This window comes from Bufo gargarizans, chromosome 8, assembly GCF_014858855.1.
Source record: "Bufo gargarizans isolate SCDJY-AF-19 chromosome 8, ASM1485885v1, whole genome shotgun sequence".
NCBI classification, from domain to species: domain Eukaryota; kingdom Metazoa; phylum Chordata; class Amphibia; order Anura; family Bufonidae; genus Bufo; species Bufo gargarizans.
The window spans coordinates 169,498,381-169,521,701 of record NC_058087.1 but is presented as its reverse complement, the minus strand read 5'-3'; the positions used below and the strand labels follow the sequence as shown (position 1 = coordinate 169,521,701).

General features: G+C 47.6%; 1 protein-coding gene across 2 annotated transcripts; it reads right to left on the bottom strand.

The window, feature by feature from the left end:
- Positions 1–1,522: 1,522 nt before the first annotated feature.
- Positions 1,523–22,867, bottom strand: CTSB (cathepsin B). Of its 2 annotated transcripts, none has more exons than XM_044302960.1 (10): positions 22,765–22,867; positions 16,656–16,798; positions 15,874–15,959; positions 14,606–14,720; positions 13,614–13,732; positions 12,918–13,003; positions 12,048–12,194; positions 5,453–5,569; positions 5,164–5,292; positions 1,523–2,966 (listed from the first exon to the last, which is right to left on the bottom strand). In XM_044302960.1, the coding sequence occupies exons 2-10, from the start codon at positions 16,779–16,781 to the stop codon at positions 2,893–2,895; spliced, it is 999 nt and encodes a 332-aa protein (XP_044158895.1). In that variant the 5' UTR covers positions 16,782–16,798; positions 22,765–22,867; the 3' UTR covers positions 1,523–2,892. The 2 variants fall into 2 exon arrangements, with proteins under 2 accessions (XP_044158895.1, XP_044158894.1); XM_044302959.1 differs by lacking the exon at positions 22,765–22,867 and adding an exon at positions 19,338–19,362.
- Between the last annotated feature and the right edge of the window lie 454 nt (positions 22,868–23,321).

Below are 23,321 nucleotides of genomic sequence, written 5' to 3'. Positions count from 1 at the left end.
CTGCCACACTTTTTCCTTCCCACAGACTTCCCACTGAGGTGCCTTGATACAGCACTCTGGGAACAGCCTATTCGTTCAGAAATTTCTTTGTGTCTTACCCTCTTGCTTGAGGGTGTCAATGATGGCCTTCTGGACAGCAGTCAGGTCGGCAGTCTTACCCATGATTGCGGTTTGGAGTAATGAACCAGGCTGGGAGTTTTTAAAAGCCTCAGGAATCTTTTGCAGGTGTTGAGTTATTTAGTTGATTCAGATGATTAGGTTAATAGCTCGTTTAGAGAACCTTTTCATGATATGCTAATTTTTTGAGATAGGAATTTGGGGTTTTCATGAGCTGTATGCCAAAATCATCAATATTAAAATAATGAAAGGCTTGAACTACTTCAGTTGGTGTGTAATGAATCTAAAATATATGAAAGTCTAATGTTTATCAGTACATTACAGAAAATAATGAACTTTATCACAATATTCTAATTTTTTGAGAAGGACCTGTATATATATCCAGTCCAGGGAGAGGTAGTGTGTGGTCAGAAGCCAAGTGTTCACTTTAGCCAAGTAGTAGCTGAAGATTCAGCTTCTAACATGCAGCTAGATAGCCCAGGTTCCTAGCTTGCCTCCAGGAGAAGAAGTTTCCTCCTGAAGATATCTTGCAAAGTACAGAGCAGTGCTAATCTTATCCAGCCAAGTAAAAAGCTGAAGGGCAGAAGGTTATTTACAGCAAGAGGATTTATACCAGAGGAAGGTTTCCCTACCCAAGGATAAAGCCAGCTATTAGGCATACGGGCCTTGGAGAAAGCCAGACAGGATTCTGAAGAAAGTACAGCCTGATCTGTGAGTTTGATTCCCTCTGAGTTTCCTTGCTAGGATTTTACCTGCCATATATGTCAAGCCTGCCTGTTACTAAATATTCTCTATATGGAACGGTTTGAGCTGTACATAGTTTAACTGTTCAGTAAAGAGGAGTTATAGTTCACTACAAACGTGTGTACCTCCATTATTCCTTCAACAAATTGGTGTGCCACAGTTACCGGCACTGGCGTCAAACTATAAGGGATCTTGCCACCGGCACGCTAAACCTGCAACACCCAGGGCACCTCACCTACTACTCGGGCCTGGTCCCTATATCCAGAGAGTGCCCCAGAGGATCCATGTGCCAGCCTCTCCATCATAGTAATGGGCGTAAGGGAAATATCTTTATATTACGCTTAAGAATATTATAAGGACATCCGTCCTGGACACAGGGTCAAGAAGGACATGCAGCACTGCCTCCCACTGAAAACAATGGGAGGCAGACATGATGTGGCCACTGACAGAATTTTGGCACAGAATCTCAGCATCAAATTCCACTACATGGATGAGCCCGTGGGGTTACTACTTCCCACACACAAGGTCCCAAGTTTGAGATTTGAGATATCCACAACCACTTCCTGGGTAGACCAACTGGAAAAACTCGGACTTCCCACCGAAGTTTTCTTTTGGGCGTTATGAAGGCACAGAAAAAAAATAAAATAAAAATTCAAAGTACTAAAAAGGAAGACAAGGCATTTTATTGGCAAATAGAACAAAGTTACATCTTACATGGCTAAAACTTAAAATTAAATGGAATATTGTGCAATCAGCTCATTATAAAGTCCACGTTATTACACAACAGGAGGCCAGCGCATCACAGGAATCGATGTCAGCCGCCTGTAGATATAAAGGCTCCGTGGTTAAAGCAGGTTGTCCAGGATTAGGAAACCACTGCAGCCTTTTCTCAGTAGCAGCGCCACACTTCTCTACAGGTTGTGTGCGGTACTGCAGCTCAATCCCATTCACATCAATTCAGCTGAGCTGCAATACCAGACAACCTACGATCAAGGGTGGTGTAACGGTGTTGTTCCCAGAAAAAAAAAAGCTATGATTTACTAAACAACTCCTCTTTGGACAATTGCAAAGCTGAGAATGGGCTGAAATTTGTCATGGGCCTCATGCATATAGACAAAGACCAATCTTTCTGATCTGCTGCAATCTGCCTGCTTGCTAAAAGCAATGCCTCCAATCGTAGGCCTAGGGGGGTGAAATTTCTACATTCAAAAAATAAAAAAAATTGTGCAAAAATGTTTAAAACTTTCCAGCAGCAACTTTATTCGTTCTGGTTTCATGTATCAAGGCTATAAAAAGTACCTGGTTGTCCATAATATCCTGCTTTTAGGGGTAGTGAGTGATTATTGCCCAGAGGAACCAATCAGAGCTCTGCTTTCATTGTTCAATCGCTTTTTGGAAAATGAACACTCAACTTCAATGGGTTGACATGAGCCCCTTAAAGTGAACGTCCACACAAGGTCATTTTGGGTCCAAAGTTCTGGACAGATTTAACGTCAGAATGTGATATAGACCTCCAAAATCCCCATATATAAAGTTAAAATAAAACCATTCTGCTTTCCTGCAGGCACCACTAGGGGCAGCTCACTGCATGCCATTAAGTTTGTTGTATAAACAGTATGCGGTAATCTGTGAAGCTCCCTCTAGTGGTGGCTTAAGGTAGCAAAAATAGGGGTCTCAGTCAAAGAATATTAAATCTGTACAGAATTTTGATCCTATTCACATTTACTACCAGTTTTTGAATGCTTTGATACATGAGGCCTGATTATTTTTCCACTAAACCTGAACTCTAGAGTTATAATTTGCCTTTACTGTGCCCACAGCTTCATTCAAAAACACAAGCCCCAGACAAAGGCAGTATCATTTCACCAGATGGTTGGATCCAGACATCTCCCAACTACACCCCCATCCAGTCTTTGAAAATATTCAGTAAAATAATGTAATATCTGATAAAAAAAAAATCCATTTGTGGCTAAAACTTTTTCCGTTAAGACAAGCCTTCAACTACTCTTCATGTGTCCTATCGATGGAACATTATTTTGGAATTCCTGCAACAATTTCAGACTCTATCCCGCAGTGGTCTTCTCCACGAAGAATTTTGAAGAAACCTGTGGAAAAAAAATAATCCCAATTACTAAAAGAATAAGGGTCAAAATGGCTGTTGGAAAATAAGATATAGAACAACATTTATAAGATGAGAACAACATGTATAAGATGAGAACAACATGGCCGCCCTCTTCAAAATACAGAACCACACCTGTCTATGGGTTGTGTTGAGTATTAAAAGGTCAACCCCATTCTCTCCAGCGGATTGTAACCAACACAAGACACGACCCATAGCTCGGTGTGGTACAATTATTATTATTTCTGGAAGAAAAGCCGCTCGTTTTCAATGGGAGGCCGTGCTGCTGGCGGTTCAAAGCCAAGACCATTGAAAAATCATGCCGGTTTCTGCTGCAGAAACACCTCATCTTTGCAAAATCAGTCATGTGAACAAAGCCTTAGAAGTTGAGGCACAAAGACCAAGCAGGATTGAGTGTATGGAGAGAGACTGGGCAGGGTTAGAGGTAGAGTGGTCAGAACATCCCGTTTCCTGGCACCCTGCCCTCAGTCTGGTGCAAGGCCTGCACAGGCGCTGGGGTGTCCTTTTCTGCGGCTCCACGCTCACATAAACGTTATGTGAGCTACAGCCACAGATTGACTGCCTGAGGCCCTCTCTCACCCTCAGTAACTACAGCCAGTGAACATTCACTTTGGGACTGAGGGTGAAACGAGCACTCCGAGGCTCCTCACAGCTCACCTTAAGAGGGTTCTCTGGGCTTTCAATACCGATGACCTATCCTCAGGATAGGTCCCCAATATCAGATCGGCGGGGGTCCGACAACCGGCACCCCCATCAATCAGCTGTATGTGGCATCTCCTGGGTCTCTTCCTGCTTGCTGCTGCCATGTCTATAGGAAAGCAGCAGAGAGCAGATAGACGGGAGATGGAACATGCACACTGAACACCTTCTCTTCATACAGCTGAACGGCAGAGGTGCTGGGTGTTGGTCCCCTGCCGAACTGATACCAATATTAAAAGCCTGGAGAACCCCTTTAAGGTCTTCCCATCTTATTTTTGCCTGGCACCATTACAGGAAAGGAGGTGGCTTAGTGGGGTTGGGGGCATTGCTTACAATGACATCCTTTTTCGGGTGACGCAATTGGACACCCTAGTTAGAGGTGTGGCTCAACGTGTAAACAAAATATTGCCGCAGCCCATGATTTGTCTCTTATTACTTCCTCTGAAAGTTGTCAAGTAGGTATTATGGAAGCAGGAATTCTACTAGGGACAAGATGGCCATAATGTGGCAAGCGGTGGACCCTCGAAAGGCTTTCAGAAGTACAGTGTGGCCCCTTAGACTTATACGTCTCTATACAGGATGTAGTGTGCACACGCCCATAATTTGTGATACCTAGACCAAGTAGCCAGGCCCTATATTTTGTAACTCGGGGACAGTTTTGAAATGGTGTGTAAAAGAAAAAGTTCATGTTTCCCATCGCAACTAATCACAGCGCAGATTAAATTTTGTATTCTGCTGCTGAAAGATGAAAGCTGTGCGGTGATTGGTTGTTATGAGCAACAAGGACAGTTTCATAAACCTACCTCTATTTCTAGATTTAGTGGCCTACTGAGGGCAGACATTTTGAGGAGGTGGATCACAGGATCCATAGTAGCCAACTGTCCCGAATTTGCCGAGTGTCCCTGATTTTCAGAGACAGTCCCAGCAAACTTGCAATGTCCCGGGCCAAAAATGGGCAGGGCTAATGCAAACCCCAACCATAAGTGGATGTTCCCAGGCGGAGTCTGGGCTTATATGCCCCTTTTTTTACCAACAGAAACGTTGGCAAGTATGAGGATCATTATGAAGCATAACCATAAAGATGGAGGGCCTCTATGTGAGGAAGAGAGAAATCGAATCTTCAAGCCCCTTGGCGGCCCATACTATATATTTGGTTGGTCCTTCCTCTGGGGTCATATTTTAAGCCTTCTGGGGCCATATTTTAAGCCTGCACAGTGACACCCTCCATGTTTGTATATTATTGTATGGGATATGCAATAGGGTCAGCGAGGGTACCAGCCGCGGGACCTTCTGATTTCTGGGAATGAAGAGGTTTAGTTCCCCACTGATCAGAAGGTCATAGGCTATCTTCTTAACAGTATGCATCCACTATTTATGATGGTTATTTACTATAAAGGGTAACTCCCATGAGGTGGAAGGGGGCAGCTGACAGTTGAATGTTGGCCCAGTTAGCACCATCGTACCATTATCACCCCAGTCAGTATTCCAGGAGTTGGCGCACAGCCAGTATGGCGTTCCGTTCTCCACACCCCATCCCAGGATCTTAATAGCGTGTCCTCCAAGCTCCTCACCGGTGGTGTGGCGGTAGACTCCTACAGAAGAAAACAGGGTAGATAATTGGCACAGTAATTGGGATGCGACCGGTCACAAGTTTTGATTGAGTTATTAGGATTTCTATGGTTGGTGGAAGCTAACAAGGAACATACTTTGATGCCTATAGAAGAACCTGCTATGAAGATATCCAACACCTACCTGACTTGTATGTAGGAAAGTCCTCATACACCGAGAAAGCGCCCTCTACTGGACCATTCTTGTAGATCTCTGCCATGATCTCTTGTTGGCTACTTGGGACACTGTAGGAATCAGAACCTAAAATTAAAAGTATTAGAAATCTTATTCATGTGGCTTTTGCTGTAATATCTCAGGTGCTAGAAGTGAAATAAATCTTATTAAAAAAAAAGGTACAGATCCTTGAAGAAAATAGGGGGCTGCTATAACTTAGTGACACCAAGGAAAATGGTCTCGTAGAAAATAAATTAAAAACAGGTTCAGTATTAGAAAAACATGGGCACTTACCAAAATGGTGCCACTCCGGACCACAGGTTGTGTGAGGTATTGCAGCTCATCCCCATTCAGTTGAGTAAAACAGAGTTGCAATACTATGCACAACCCATAGACAGAGGTGGCGCTATTTATGGAAGAAAGCAGCTATGTATTCCTACATCCTGGTCATTGATACTGTAATGGTAATAGGACAGCACTCTGTTTTTATGTAATAATCATAGTGAGGAACTACAGTTTAAAACAAATCCAGAAAATCATATTGAAAAAAGTATAAAATTAAATCAATGGATAATGATGTGGCCTGGCTGCAAGCCGAGACCCGGCCCCTGGCCTGGCTGCAAGCCGAGACCCGGCCCCTGGGCACATTTGGCCGCAAGCCGAGACCCGGCCCCTGGGCACATTTGGCCGCAAGCCGAGACCCGGCCCCTGGGCACATTTGCCCGCAAGCCGAGGACCCGGCCCCTGGGCAACATTTGCCCGCAAGCCGAGACCCGGCCCCTGGGCACATTTGCCCGCAAGCGAGACCCGGCCCCTGGGCACATTTGCCCGCAAGCCGAGACCCGGCCCCTGGGCACATTTGCCCGCAAGCCGAGACCCGGCCCCTGGGCACATTTGCCCGCAAGCCGAGACCCGGCCCCTGGGCACATTTGGCCGCAAGCCGAGACCCGGCCCCTGGGCACATTTGCCCGCAAGCCGAGACCGTCCCCTGGGCACATTTGCCCGCAAGCCGAGACCCGGCCCCTGGGCACATTTGCCCGCAAGCCGAGACCCGGCCCCTGGGCACATTTGCCCGCAAGCCGAGACCCGGCCCCCTGGGCACATTGCCCGCAAGCCGAGACCCGGCCCCCTGGGCACGGCACATTTGCCCGCAAGCCGAGACCCGGCCCCTGGGCACATTTGCCGCAAGCCGAGACCCGGCCCCTGGGCACATTTGCCCGCAAGCCGAGACCCGGCCCCTGGGCACATTTGCCCGCAAGCCGAGACCCGGCCCCTGGGCACATTTGCCCGCAAGCCGAGACCCTTGCCCCTGGGCACATTTGCCCGCAAGCCGAGACCCGGCCCCCTGGGCACATTTGCCCGCAAGCCGAGACCCGGCCCCTGGGCACATTTGCCCGCAAGCCGAGACCCGGCCCCTGGGCACATTTGCCCCGCCAGCCGAGACCCGGCCCCTGGCACATTTGCCCGCAAGCCGAGACCCGGCCCCTGGGCACATTTGCCCGCAAGCCGAGACCCGGCCCCTGGGCACATTTGGCCCGCAAGCCGAGACCCGGCCCCTGGGCACATTTGCCCGCAAGCCGAGACCCGGCCCCTGGGCACATTTGCCCGCAAGCCGAGACCCGGCCCCTGGGCAATTTGCCCGCAAGCCGAGACCCGGCCCCTGGGCACATTTGCCCGCAAGCCGAGACCCGGCCCCTGGGCACATTTGCCCGCAAGCCGAGACCCGGCCCCTGGGCACATTTGCCCGCAAGCCGAGACCCGGCCCCTGGGCACATTTGCCCGCAAGCCGAGACCCGGCCCCTGGGCACATTTGCCCGCAAGCCGAGACCCGGCCCCTGGGCACATTTGCCCGCAAGCCGAGACCCGGCCCCTGGGCACATTTGCCCGCAAGCCGAGACCCGGCCCCTGGGCACATTTGCCCGCAAGCCGAGACCCGGCCCCTGGGCACATTTGCCCGCAAGCCGAGACCCGGCCCCTGGGCACATTTGCCCGCAAGCCGAGACCCGGCCCTGGGCACATTTGCCCGCAAGCCGAGACCCGGCCCCTGGGCAACATTTGCCCGCAAGCCGAGACCCGGCCCCTGGGGCACATTTGCCCGCAAGCCGAGACCCGCCCCTGGGCACATTTGCCCGCAAGCCGAGACCCCGGCCCCTGGGCACATTTGCCCGCAAGCCGAGACCCGGCCCCTGGGCACATTTGCCCGCAAGCCGAGACCCGGCCCCTGGGCACATTTGCCCGCAAGCCGAGACCCGGCCCCCTGGGCACATTTGCCCGCAAGCCGAGACCCGGCCCCTGGGCACATTTGCCCGCAAGCCGAGACCCGGCCCTGGGCACATTTGACCGCAAGCCGAGACCCGGCCCCTGGGACATTTGCCCGCAAGCCGAGACCCGGCCCCTGGGCACATTTGCCCGCAAGCCGAGACCCGGCCCCTGGGCACATTTGCCCGCAAGCCGAGACCCGGCCCCTGGGCACATTTGCCCGCAAGCCGAGACCCGGCCCCTGGGCACATTTGCCCGCAAGCCGAGACCCGGCCCCTGGGCACATTTGCCCGCAAGCCGAGACCCGGCCCCTGGGCACATTTGCCCGCAAGCCGAGACCCGGCCCCTGGGCACATTTGCCCGCAAGCCGAGACCCGGCCCCTGGGCACATTTGCCCGCAAGCCGAGACCCGGCCCCTGGGCACATTTGCCCGCAAGCCGAGACCCGGCCCCTGGGCACATTTGCCCGCAAGCCGAGACCCGGCCCCTGGGCACATTTGCCCGCAAGCCGAGACCCGGCCCCTGGGCACATTTGCCCGCAAGCCGAGACCCGGCCCCTGGGCACATTTGCCCGCAAGCCGAGACCCGGCCCCTGGGCACATTTGCCCACAGATTTTACAGCTAGACCTGTAGATCATGCACACTTAGGTTGCTGAAGCTGGCACCCCAGCTGGTTCCATAAATGCTTGGAGATAATTCTGGTGACCGAGCAGCCAAGAAAGTTGAAAAATATCAGTTGAAAACCCTGCCATGAGAGGAACACATGTGGCAGCAGATGTCCTGCACATATCGCTAAGCTGTTAAGTGTCCTCGTATCACTACTAGGGGCGACCGACTGTCCTATGTGATGGCTCCCCAGATGATCACACCAGCAGCTAAGCATTCACCTTGAGGCCTCCATACTGTAACCCAAGGATCAGCAACCTCTGTCACTCCAGGTGTTCTGAAACTACAATTCCCAGAATGCTCCATTTACTTTTATAGGCGTTCTAAGAACTGCTGAGCATGCTTACATGCTGGGAGTTGTAGTTTCACAACAGCTGGAGTGCTAAAGGTGCCGATCCCTGCTCTAACCCAACCATCGTCCGATCCCAAACAGAACCTGGATTCATTGCTAAAGATATGGCTCCAGTCTAACAGTCCAGGATTCTCTTTCACCACCCCACTGCAAACGAAGGCAATGGTGGCTGGCAGTCAAACACAAGACATGTAATGGGGGCCATGACACCAAAATTTCTTTCATCTGGAAATGGTCTAGGAAGAGACAGTGGTGTGTGATGAAGGTGCCACCTGTGTCTGGATGGTGGACAACAAACTGTGGCAGCTGCTCGTGCGAGAAGCAAACAATCCTCTCCACTGGTGGTCCATCCAGAGTCTGCTTGCTGTGCGTCCATGCCTCAGTGTAACCACTGCACCCAACACCTCCTAACAGCTTGGTCAGAACAGGCTAGGCGGCCATTCATCTAAACAACCATCCGGCTTCTCTGTCTGTCAACTGGACAAAACACCTTAGAGCCGTAGAGGCATGTCTAGCAGTCAACGATCTCTCTAAAAGTGAAAGCAGTTTTATGCCCTCTTGTGGCAAGACCCAGTGTCTAATCCAAGGACTGATCATTTACATAACTGCATGCCGAGTATTGCAGCAATACATTTCCATCTGGGTGTGTTATTTTTTTCAAAATGACCATAGAATTTATCTATTCTAGATATCCAGATATCTAAACATCTGTGCAAGAAAAAAGCTAATCCAATAATACAACAGCATCTCTGGATAGCCTATAGCCATTAGTGCATGCTGGGAGTTGTAGTTTTGCAAACAGCTGGGAGGGGGGGGGGGCACAGTTTGAGCATCTCTGGTATAGCCTATGTCATTACATTACTTTTTTTGTGTGGATTTGATGCAGATTTTCCACAGATCTTACCCTTGAAATGGAAAAAGGCAAAATCCGCACATACATAAAAAAAAATAAGCGCAATATGGATGTTATCCGTATTTTTGGCAGATCCACGTTTTGCAGACCACAATACATATGGTAGTGCCTCATGAGCACTAACACTATGGTATCCTCATACACAAGAATCCTCATAGAAAAACAGTCCATAATCTACATCGTGTGCAGGTACCCTATAAAGGAGACCTATTATTTTACAAACCTCTGACGCGTCAGTGACCAAAAGTGCGGACTGGTGGGGGTCTGGGTGAGCAACTCCCTTCGATCTCTAAAATGTAGGGGCAGAAGTGCTTAGCTGAGCGCTGCACCCGGTAGTTTATGTTCACCTCTGCTTGGAGCGGGCGGTGTATAGAAAGTTTTTCCACCCACGGAAACGTAGGGTCTCAGTGTTTCGTTCATTGGCGCTCTCAGCAAAGACCAACACCAAACAATGTAGGATTATAACAGGGGCATTTGGGTCGGCAGACCCTGCATCACTGGGGGGCCAACACCAACCCAAACTCCCACATACTGCAATGGGAGCGCATAGTTCCCTGCCCCGCCACCAACCACCATAGGCTTCAGACCTAGTAGGCTTGAGGCCTATGTCGAAGTAAAATCCCAGCTCAGGCGTGCGTGACGACATCACGTGCCTGTGCTGGGGTGCAGGGCATTGATGCGCGCCTGCCTCACCATCCTGGACACAGGTAAGTATTAGCTTTTAGTTGTTTTTGTGTGCGCGTGCCAACTTTGGGGTGCAGAGGAGGACATACTACATGGGGGCAGTGTGGATGGGAAACTACTATTGGGGAGGCACTGTAGGGGCATTTCTATTACAGGGACATATTAGGGTACACTATACAGGCATTATTACCTGGAGCACAATATAAGGGGTTATTACTGGGGGCACTCTAGGGGACATTCTAATTGCTGTAGACACTTTAGGGACCTTTGTGACAATTTATCAAACTGGTGTAAAATAGAACTGGCTTCGTTGCCCATAGCAACCAATCAGATCTCACCTTTCACTTTTGACAGCTCCTTTGGAAAATGAATGGTGGAATCTGATTGGTTGCTATGGGCAACTAAGCCAGTTCTACTTTACACCAGTTTGATAAATGACCCCAATTATGTCTCCTAGGGGGACTGGTCACTTTTCAGCAGTATAGTTCCTGGGGCATTGGGGAGCACAACGGGCACAGTATTGGGGGTGGCAGCAGGATGACACCAGGATGAGGAGGTTAATTGAAAAATTGAGAAATCTAACGTGTCTTTAAAACTCTGCAGAGACTAGATGTGGCTGAAAGAATTAGTCATGGCGGTCTGGGTCAAACAGAGAAGAGGAAAGAAGGTCTACATGACAGGAGACGTCACTGGATGTAAGAGGTATGTGGTGCTGGCTCTACTGTGACCTGCAACTCATCTTTGCCTTTAAGTCTTTATTATGATCATATGTATTTTAATTTGGCAAATTTGTCACAGCCCAGATAACCGTGATCACTTTGTGTGCAGATAGCGTAGTAGATGTTCCCTGCAGTCCTATGTAACACCCCACATAATTAACTGCATTATGTGGGGTGTTCCATAGGACTGCAGGTAACATCTATGACATCTGTACTCAGTTTTGAGATGGTGGCTGTTTGAGACCAAGATGTTCCAGTGAGCGCCGCAGCTTTTGCTCCTCACCAAGCACAGCTCTGTCCATTTGAGAGCCGTGCGCTTGGTATTACAGCTCAGACCCAATCACTCAGATGGGACAGAGCTGCACCTAGGCCATGTAAATGATGTAATATGGCCGAGGAAGAGACTGATGCTCACAAAGCACCGCAGCCTCTTCATACAGAAAAAAAATAAAAATTTAACTAAAATGGAGGGAGAGGCCCGTGTTGGGTAGACAGCCCCATGCCTCACATGTACTTAATCCACCCCTGTGGCAAAGCTTCTTGTCAGTAGCACATGTCAGAAGTTAATAAAAATGATAGGTACCCTTTAAAGGGGTGTTCCCAACTCAGACCTTTATGCATATTCATATCTGATAGACCCCTGACGACCACGCTGAATGGAGACAGATGTGCGCACACCTCCCCATTCATTCACCACCTAGACAGGGTGAGTTGGGGGGACCCCTGTTCACCTGACAGAAGCAGGTTTCAGAAGTGGGGTCCGCATTAAACACATATATGGCATACGATATATCGAAAATGTCCTAGTCGGGATAACCCTTTAATGTGCTAAATAATGTATCCTTAAGGGGGTGAGAATCAGCACCCCAGTAGCCTCTGGTCAGACTGGAATAGTCTGACCATTGTAAAAGATTCTCCCAGTTTACCAACAGCTCCTATACATAATCTCATCGGACACCCAGGGGTCACTCACCAAAGTGCTTGTCTTTGCTGTAGTCGGGAGCGTAGCCATCCTCGCACTTCTTCACACATTTTGGAGTATCGCCTTCCTCCCCCTTACATGACGGACGGGAGCCATTGACGTGGTGCTCACATGGGGGGATGGAGTATGGTCTGCAGCCTGCACACAAACAAAATTTACATTACATCCCCAGAAGAGGGCGCTCTACCAGTTCAGTCATTAATTGGCTGGTTACATATATTAATGCCTAACGCTGGTCTGTGTATGGTGGCTGAAAATGCAGCCTGTCCCACAAGTGATGACCCAAACCAACCGCACCATAGGGATCTAGGGATGCTTTTAATTTGGGTTACTACACCCAGGGTCAGGCCTGGATTTGCATCCTTAAACTGGGGCACCGTGTGACTGCTTGTTTTTAACTGCAAAACAATATTTTACTATAATTTTTACTACACATTAAAAAACTATAGCAAAAACATGAGGGACCCACTAAAACAGAAAATGCACAAAAAAAAATCTCAGCACGTCCACCTTTTCTCTGGCCCAGTTTTGTCTCATATTACAATTTAAAAAAAAAAATAAAAATCGCTAACCCAGGGGCTCAGTCACATCCCCCTCCTCCAAATCCTGTGTCTGGCTGTAAGACAAGTGGCTGCAGCAGGAGCCTCCCCCCACTGCTCTACATTAGGACAATGACTGTCTAGCTCTGCCTCTTCAGCCATCCACCATCCAATGATGAGAGATGTTCTGCAGACAGTTTCAGCAATTATTTCTAGGTATTCCAAGTACGGCAGAGCCGAATTTAACGCCCTCCACTTGTAAGCCACTCAGCCCTACTAGGTTTTCTACAGTACAGCCTTCGCAATCCCAAAACCTACTCACCAAGATGAGAATCATACAGGCCCCCAGATACAAGACCCTTCTCTGTCCAGAAGCTCCATGCCCCTGATGGGTATCCTCCATTACATCTGGAAAAAAGGTAAAAAAAATTGTTTAGTTATAGTACAGTGCAAAAATGTAACCCAATGTCTCAGCCCATACCATCCCCTACCCGAACACTGGCCAAAAAAAAAAAAAAAAAAAGGCACGATCTCTGCAGAGGACTACAGTGGTCAGAGGTGTTACAACACCATTCTATGGCCTGGGTCTTGAAATGAAATACATTATTTTGTTGACTGGGGCTAAGATGCAATACCCGACATGGGCAGGAGTGGTGTATTTCTGTGAGGGAGCACCCCTTTAATTTATAAATCAGACATCTGATGCAAACAGATTACAAATTCAGCTGGGGGGGGGGGGGGGTTGTTTTCTGATGGATCTGCTCTTCCTTCACCCCAAGGGAGAATGATGGCCAAGGTAAAAAAAAAAAAAGTCCTCAAGAAGACCCCTCAAAAAACAAACTCTACAAGGTTTAATGCAACTAACATCACATATAAAAGCTAAATTAAAGAAATAAGTTACCAAATGCAAACATGTCTGTGGCCCACCATTATGTCTAGAAGACCAACCATGGGCGGGTCTGAAATTCCTTACCGACTCCAAAAAGATAAATGCCCCAGATATTAATGGTCTACTTACCCCATTCCACACTCAATCCCGCAACAAGACAGAAGATCTTCTGCAGACACCTCCACATTCAGCTTTCCCATAGAGTGCACACAGACACGATCTGAAATGGCCTCCACTGCCCCAAACGCCTGACAGATACTACTGGTTAGATACCACAAGAGGAGACCCCCAAAGAGGAGCATAAACACCAAACCTATATCCCCACCTATAATCAACCCACATACAGTACACCATAGAATAAACCACCAATAGAAGTATATGTGGTTCAATAACAAACAAGCTAATCACACATCCATCGTGATTATAGTATCAAGTTTTATTAAACATTTATTAGACATGATTGGCATACACAAATTAAAAAAAGGTTAAAAACACCAACACAGTGGTAGTGACCACACGGCAGGATAAACGCAATAAAGTCCAAGTGCAAAAAGTATTTTTTGGGAAGTACTATAAAGTGCAGATTCAAGAGTATATAAATAAGTATTATCCACACAGCCTAATGGTATGGCTAGAAACAGTACAGATCAAACAACAACATGTAAAAAATAAGCGATGCAGTATGATACAAAGTATATAGGCAGATATCTATATAGTACCAACCAAATAATTGTGCCCAGCCTCAGGTCAGTCCACCACCACGCCCCTATATACTTTGTATTATACTGCATCGCTTATTTTTTTACAGGTTATTTGACCTGTACTATTTATAGCCATCCCATTAGGCCGGTATAGTACCTCCCTAAAAATCCTTTTTGCACTTGGACTTTATTGCGTTTATCCTGCCGTGTGGTCACCGCCACTGTGTTGGTGTTTAACCTTTTTTAATTTATTTGTGTATGCCAATCATGTCTAATAAATGTTTAATAAAAATTTGATACTATAATCATGATGGATGTGTGATTAGCTTGTTATTTATTATTGAACCGCATATACGGTACTTCTATTGGGGTTTTACTTAAAGAGGAGCAGCCCTGAAAGGTAACCTGCTTCCTACTCACCCAGCAGGATCCACAGGAACCTTGGTCTCTAATCTCCTTGACTGTAGGACACTTTGGCCAAGCTTCCCGGGAGTCAAAGTTCTCCGGCAGGTCCATCTTTCCAGCAAAGGAATACCTATAGCATAAATATACAATGGTTTAACAGAAGAGCGTGATGCTTCTACAGCGCCAAACAGGCCATTCAACAGCCATGGTGATCAACTCCTCTGTTGTCCATGACATTGATGCAATTTCATGACATTGAGGAACAAGAATTGGCCCCTCAGTCATGAAATGCAGTTGTGTACAATGCAAAGACAAAAATTAGGCTCCCTGATACCAATGTATGCCTAATATCCTGTGACAGGAAGTCCAATCACCTCTATTCACTTTTTGTAGTACCTACGGAAACCAAATGCCCCACCCATAGAGCCATATGGGATGTCTTTATGGTGTGCACAGCCTATTTTCATTTAGAGAGATCTATTACCGGTTTGAAGACTCCTCTAAACCTAAGAAAGCTGGCACCCAAGTAACTATGAAATGGTTGGGTTGGCCATTTACACAGATCTGGCAAGATGATCATTTCATGCCTGTGGTGGTTGCTAAATAGAAGGACTAGACAGGTTAGATCTTATTCTGCCCAGTCAGGAGGTGGACATCAAGAACAGCCTCAAGATGGATAGAAGGCATCAAACAGGGTTGGGGGAGTGGGAAAAGATTCCCTTTTAGAGTGATCAAACTGAAAGTATCCACGACAGCCATGTCTGCTTTCAACAATTTACTACTGGAGATTAGACCTTTGCCTAACTGGGGAGGACATCTTAGTCTTCGTCCTTTTCCCCCTTCTAGATCTATGACTTGAGACCTGTTCAGATAAGGACACCAGATTTACTTTCTACCAATCCACTGGCTTTAGGACAGTCCTTAAGAAGTCAGGATATGTTATAAACAGGTGCACAGGAATAGCTGAACTTAGCTCCTTGAGGACTCTTGGGTGAATTCTCATGTGCTGTAGTGCATTGTGGGAGCAGCAGAGTTTACATTAGACAGCAATGAGTCCAAAGTTGTATAAACGCATTTCCAACAATTATGTGAGGCACGGCGTACAACAGAGAAGGGGTCAACAAACTGTGGTTTTCGAGCTGTTGCAAACTACAACTACCAGCATGCACCAATGGTTCATGGTTGTTAGAGCTTGGAGGGAGTTGTAGTTTTGCAGCAGATAGGAAGCCAAAAAGTTGGAGGCTTCAGCATAATAGAGATGTTCTGCAAGATCCATTTCCTACCTGACCGGCAGCTTCTTCCCGCCAAGCATTGTTCCGCAGAGTCTCTTCACATAACTAATGTCTCCATTTGGAAAATTATGTCCGGCCTGAGAGGAAGAAGGAGATGAGGATGAAGACTTAAAATGGAACGGCCAACTGGACTTCATTGCAGAAAATCTATTAATTCACCCAAAAGCCACTTTGAAATTCTCAGTGAGCCCATCCCCCACTGACTACAGACTATATAGTAACCCACAGTCTACTGGCTTTGTCTAGACTTCAACTGAAAGTGTCATTTAAGTTAAACCGAATCTTTCTGTAAAAATGTATGAAAATTTCCAATATACTTTGTCTTTCAATCTCTCATTTTCTAAACCTCTGCCTGCTGTCAGGGAATGAACCGCATCGTTTTGCTTTCCAGAGGCTGAAACGCAGTTTGGATCACGTCACTGTAACACGTGCAGTGTTGTTGCAGAGCTCTGCCACAGCTTTCCAAGAACTACTGCAAAATCGTGACAGAATCGCTATTTGTGGACTTCTTCTAACAAGCTCTGCCACTGGAAGTGTTCAATGACAGCAAGCAGAGGTCTTAGAAATGGAGTGGATATCAAATTCTATTAGAAACTTTCAGAAATTGTCACACAGTCAACTGAAAGTTTTTTGGCTGAGCCATAGTAGAAAAAAAATAATTTAAAAAAATAAAATAAAGAACAACAAGAGATCATGTTGACCCAGCGGACATCTTTCCCCCTTCCCCACATCTAGCCGACACCACCCACCACCCTCCAGAGGCCCTCACTCACCTTCCATGTAGTATTTAACTTGTTAATGTAGTTGACCATGTCACTGGACAGAGGCTTGAAATGAGGGACATTGCGGGAGCTGGTGAAAGAGGCCAAAATACAGAGGAGGGCGAGCGAGTGCCACATTGTTGCAGGATTTCCCCCTGTGGAAAGATACATTACAGTTTTTAAAACTTTAGTGGCCAGACATGCTCAGGTGCTCTCTCCTTCACCTTGGTGAGCCCATTATGGAGATGGGGTGCCCAGAGATGGGACCCACACCTATCTGACATAGGTCAATCTCTGAGGTAGGAGTACCCCTTTAAGTCACATCTCCTGTACTGAGAAGCACCAGAGACATTGACCACCATATAAGAGGCCCTCACCATACAGTACAGAACGCCATGTTCCTGGGCAGCCTGTGGCATTAGGATGTATGTAGTAGGTCATGAGTGGGGTGTCCTCTGCTTGGGACTCCATTAACTATAGTAGAGACCTACTACAAATATGAGCTCCCTCTCCGGCAGACTCTGCACTACAATATATTATATGGTCGTCCGTTTATTTCAGTGGGTGGTCTGTAATTCTGAGAATTGGAGAAGCCCTTTAATTGGTCACCATCTTTCATCAAACAGGACAACAGCAAACAATATGGCAGATTATTTTTACAGGAGGTACAATATGAGCACAAAATTCCAGGTTAGCCATTTTCCATATCCATATAATACAGATCCAGACGTACAATATGTGGAGGATACACAGGGACATTGTGACTCCACTCTCTGTCCCACGTGGTGTAAATTAAGGAGCTGGTTTTTCTGGATTCACCACCAGTGTCAGAACACATGTAGGTCAGTGACATACTATGCCAAGAAATAAAGACACCCTCTTAAGGTGTTTGGAAACGGTTCTTTCGTGTATTTAAAGGGAAATTCCAGTAGAACCGAGCATAGTTCCTCTTCAAAGGGTTTTCCCATCAGGGGTCTTATTAGGAGATATGGGCATCAAAATTGAGTCCCTTGTTCTTTAGACCATTGCACAAGCCAAAGTGGAGAGCCATGTAATACCCCATTTCTCCTGTAGTGGCCACTGCAGGGGAAATTTGTTGGCCATTGCTTCCGCATCCAAAAGGGTCTTGGGAGCCTGTACCGAGACATCCCCTTTAAACTGCAAGATCTCCCTCAACTCTAAGGTGATATGGATCTAGAAAATTCCTAACACTTATTCCCTACAAAACCCATGCGCTGAATCTTCAAATTAGAGAATATTTTAGATGGGGCACTTGTATCAATGGTAGACGTGCACTAAGATGGCTTCAGAGAAGATGAGCAAGAACAAGGGATGAAGTCAATTCTAATGAGTGCCTTGAACTGTCCACTAGGGACATATGGAAACAGAGGGGAGAACCCTATTGCTCAAAACCCCCCTCAAAAAGCTAGAGCAGAGACTTCAGTGGGCACCTTAAAATACAAATTTTTGGCCATAAAGTAGAACGATTGTCTCTTAATTCGGACAACCCCTTTTTGTCCAATCTGCGCTCACTTTAAGCTCACATTACAAGAAAACACAGACAGCGGCCAAATGTTGTGCTCGAGGCGAGCGTCTGTTGTCTAAACAGTAACAGGAGATTACGTCTAACAGTCGCCTCCAGAATATTGTGGATCTCCGTTCCTGCGTGTAGGAGATCCATCATCACTACATACAGAATACAACCAGTGACCTCCAGAAAGCCAAATGAGAATCCACCCTGGCAGATTAGGACACCGCATGGATGTCAATTCCCCAATAAATTCCCGTAAGTGGAATGACTCTTCATAAGCAGACTGCAAATATGCTGAGGGTCTGGCCAACATCTGAGGGTCCTGAACAGATGACCACTATATTAAAAAGGGACTTTATGGGATTTTCATATTGAAAGCATATCCTCAGGACAGGTCCTCAGTGTGAGATCAGCCGCGGTCTGACTCCCGGCACTCCCACCAGTCAGCTGTGTGAGGAGGACACGGCTCTCCGTGAGCGCTTAGGCCTCTTCCTAGGTTCATCGGCCACATGGCCTAGGTCTGTGATAGCGAACCTCCCAAGATGCATACCTGCGGGGTTGGCTGTTCTCAGAACTCCATGCAAATGAATGGAGCATGCTGGGAGTTGGTTTCCCCACAGCTGGAGTGCCGTAGGATAGCCATCACTAGCCTAGGTGCATCTCAACCCTATTCAAGTAAATGGGACTGAGCTGCAATATCAAGCACGTCCACTATCCAGTGTGCTTGGTAAGCTTCCAGGAGGCCATGGTGCTCTTCAAACAGCCAATCCCAGGAGCATGACTCCCGTTGACCTCATATTGATGCATAGGTCATCAATATGAAAATCCCTGAAACCCCTTTAAATCAGAACACCTCCAATAGCGTGCATTGGGTTTTGTAAAGCGACAATCCCTTTAACCTCTTTGCAGCAGCTGGTTAATGGAGGTCCTCAACCATAGTACATACATACACACACACTTATGAGCTGCACTGGGGACAGCAGATGATAATGCCGAAATCTCTACGGAATATATCGGCGTTATGCGAGTAAAATATATAATACACACTAAAGCATATGGACGGGGTTTGTCATAAAACAGACGCCCCCTCAAGGGGGATGTCCCTTTATGGTAACTGTCCATACTCCTTCAGATAGGCAAGCTCCTGTATCTCACCCACACACCTGAGAACATTAGCTGCAGCCGCCTGATAACTGCTCGTAAACAAGTGTCAGCAAGCGTCTAATGTTCACCAAAGCCACATGAAGAATTCCAGGGCCCTGTGCAATCAGTCCAGTTCTTCAACCAGTCATGGTCCATCATGTCAGGACAAGCCTGAGATCATGAAGCAGAAGGTCGACCGGGAGGCACCCACTTCATGGTGCGTATATTACAGGAAGGTTTTCACCTAGGATCCTGGCACTCAAAGTTTGTTGCATAATGCAGGAATTTCTGTATGTGGCCATCATAACTGTCCCATTTTACAAGAAAGGGGAACAGCTTAAAGGGAACCTGTCATGTGGATATTTGATTATAATCTAACTAATTATATACAATCATTAACTACTAAAAAGTACCTTAGATGTATTCACTTACTGGTGTGACAGATGGTTACCTCAAAATATACAAAGATGCCGCATGCTAATGAGCTGATTTGAGTCCAGCGTGATGTCATTGAGTCCAGCGTTTAATTCAGAGCTATAGCCACTCCCCTGCCCACCTGCTGCTGATTCATATGGAAAATAACTGTCATTCAGCAACAGGTGGGCGGGAAGAGTCAGGAGCTCATGAATATTCAGGACTCATCATTATCAGCTGGAGCTTTTCAATACAAGATGTTGGCAGATTGACTGGGTCAATTAAAGAAAGTGACCCAGAATTTTGAAGAGAATCAGTCACTTATTTATGTTGCCCTTAGTTAGGACACCATAAAACTGGTGAGAGGTTCCCTTTAAAGGGAATGTCCGTTTTTATCAAAGTGTCGTTTTAGGTGAGGTCAAATATTCTGCAGGTCTTTGTTTTATATCATTCTGAGTTCTGATTTCCTAATACACAGCTCCAAATTTCCTGCATAGACAGTTAAATCATAAAATTAGGCATACCTTCAGCAACCACTAGAGGGAGCTAAGGAACTCAGTACATACATAATTTATGCAGTAAGCTCCCTCTAGTGGTGGCTGCAGGTATGCACAATATTACCATGTCTAAGCGTGGGGTGGTCAAGAAGGAAGTGGACAATAACTTTAGAACTTTTTAGAGTGTGCACAACAGACTGCTTTACAGAATCTTCCTAGGCCAGTGACGTCACGTACATTGGTCACATCGCCTAGGGGTGAATGGGGCTGAGCATCAATACCAAGCACCGCCACTATGCAATGGATGGTGCTGTGCTTGGTAACCTGTGAGGAGGCTAAAGACTCACTGCGCTGCAGCCTGCTCCAACAGCTGATCGGAGGGGGTGCCAGGTGTGAGACCCCTGCTGATCTGATAGCGATGACCTATCCTGAGAATAGGTCATCAGTATTAAAGGGGTATTCCCATCTGAGATAATTGTCCTAAAGGTGCGGGTCCCACCTCTGGGACCTGCACCTATATCGAGAACAGTGAGGAAGGTGGTGGCTGGAGGACCCTGGGACCCCGCGCATACACAGCCACTGCTCCCTTTTATTTCTACAGGGTTGATTAAAATAGCCGAGCCATCGCTTGGCTATTTTCACAGGTGCCGCCGATCACCAACAAACCAGAAAATGCTCACTAGTCTGATCCTTAGTGTATTCGGCACATACAATCCTCGCTTGTCGGCAGCACTTTGTCCTGTGTAAATGAGGATGTATGGCGTAAACCATGGCACTCAATTGTATACAATAGTGAAGATTCTTTATTCCATGGCCATCGCCCAACGTTTCGGTCTAACCGAGACCTTGTTTACGGCCATAATGTCGGAGGATGGCCAACCTCCTTAGAATGTTCTGATTGCCAAGTGCCGACATTATGGCCGTGGACAAGGTCTCACGTTGGCTGATGGCGATGGAATAAAGAATCTTCACTATTGTATACTACAATTGAGTGCCGTGGTTTACTCCATTCGACTCTGCATACGACTAACCGCTGAGCACCGCCCACAGCGACGAGGAATGCCGACCAACTTGCTTTTCATTAAATGAGGATGTGCAGCTGACAATGAATGTGTATGGGGACGAACGATCATAGTAGTGATCATTCATTCCCATACAGATGGGAGGATTGCTGCATGTGAATGAAGCTGAATGAGCTGGCAATGAGTGTGAACAATGGCTCATTCCTCATCACTGCCCCTTATTTTTTTTTCTTATGCAGAAATTAGCTTTCCTTACAGCGCCCGGTTCTTTTTCCCTATAGCGGTTATCTCGCACCAGTCCTCTCCTGATATCACGAGCCAAGACATCTGTACACATAGACCCGTGACCGCTTCTGTGGTAAGAGACCATTTAGGCGTGGACTGATGCCAGACATGGTGGATTTATAGCACTATACCAGCGCCATTGGACACCTACAGTCCCGCCGAGCGCGCCATCACCCAGAATAAACAGCCGTCGACACTAGCGCCTCCATATGGTGTAATTTACTAATCCACAAAATAATGAGCCCATCGAGCATCAAGTATAAAAAACAAACGAAAAAAAAAAAAAACACTCAATTTCTGTATTCACAGCATTGGGTGAACTCCAGCAGTCCCTGTATACAGGACACACCCGTAATGAGCAGTGCAGGGGGCAGCCATGTTGTAAACCAGGGCAGGGCACAAACATGTGACTGGGTCTGGATACAGCTGGATTATCCCCTAGAGGTCAGGAAAGCTGAGAGCACCAACTGTGTAGGTTGCACTAAATCCCCCTCCCACAGCACAACACCAGGATTCCCACAGTGCACACGAATACAGGAACCACAAGTCCCAGCTTACAGCCTGCACACGTGCTGCAACTACTCTGCTTCTCCCCCCCCCCCCCGAAGTGACTCGTTACATTGTATCCAAAGCAAAAGCTATTTGTAAACAAGCGACGAACATTCGATACTTTGTGAAAAGAGAGCAAAACAAAGGCTGGAAATAAGGCAGCCCCAGTGTCTGACCTGCACCTAATCCGGACTCCTAAACAGTGCTCAGCGCATGCGCAGCTACAACAGTTTCCTTATGCAATGCTTTGTAGAGTCGTAACAATGTAACAGCAGCTGGTATATAGGGTGGCACATAGGACAGAGCAGGGATCTATAGGGGGCACATAGGACAGAGCAGGAACCCACAGGGCTATAGGGGGGCACGTAGGACAAAGCAGGGATCTACAGGGGGCACACAGGACAGAGCAGGGATCTACAGGGGGCACATAGGACAGAGCAGGGATCTACAGGGCTATAGGGGGCACATAGGACAGAGCAGGGATCTACAGGGCTATAGGGGGCACATAGGACCGAGCAGGGATCTACAGAGCTATAGGGGGCACATAGAGTAGGAATCTACAGGGGGATAGGGGGCACATAGGACAGAGCAGGGATCTACAGGGCTATAGGGGGGCACATAGAGCAGGGATCTACAGGGCTATAGGGGGCACATAGGACAGCTCGGAGCTGGTCTCTTACCCAGTGCAGCAGACAGAAGGATGTGCAGGCAGGAAGCAGCCGCCTCCTCCCTATATAAGCTGCCCTGCACCGCCCTGCACACCCGCCTGACTCCTCACATGACTGCTCATCACCCCCGCCCAGCCCTGGGCACACAGACTGCAGACCAACCACTGGCAGAGACTGGTGATGCCCACAGACAATAACAGGGTGACCCTCCTGGAAACAGTCAGGATGCTGTGTGGTTTATGCACTTGGTACACTTGTTCTGTAGCTGCTGCCTCCACTCACTATATATTTCCTGGGGGGCATGGCTGGAACTAAACCTTGATCACTTTTCCATCTGATCTAGGTCAGACATCCTCAAACTGCAGCTCTCCAGCTGTTGCAAAACTACAACTCCCAGCATGCCTGATCAGCCTACAGCAGGACATTGTGGGAGTTGTAGTTTTACAACAGCTGGAGAGCTGCAGGTTGAGGATGCCTGACCTAGGTTCTAGACTAACAAGGGGCACTGTCACTGAAGTGGATGAGGGTGACCTGCCATACCAGACCATGCGGGTCGCTTACTGGGGTTC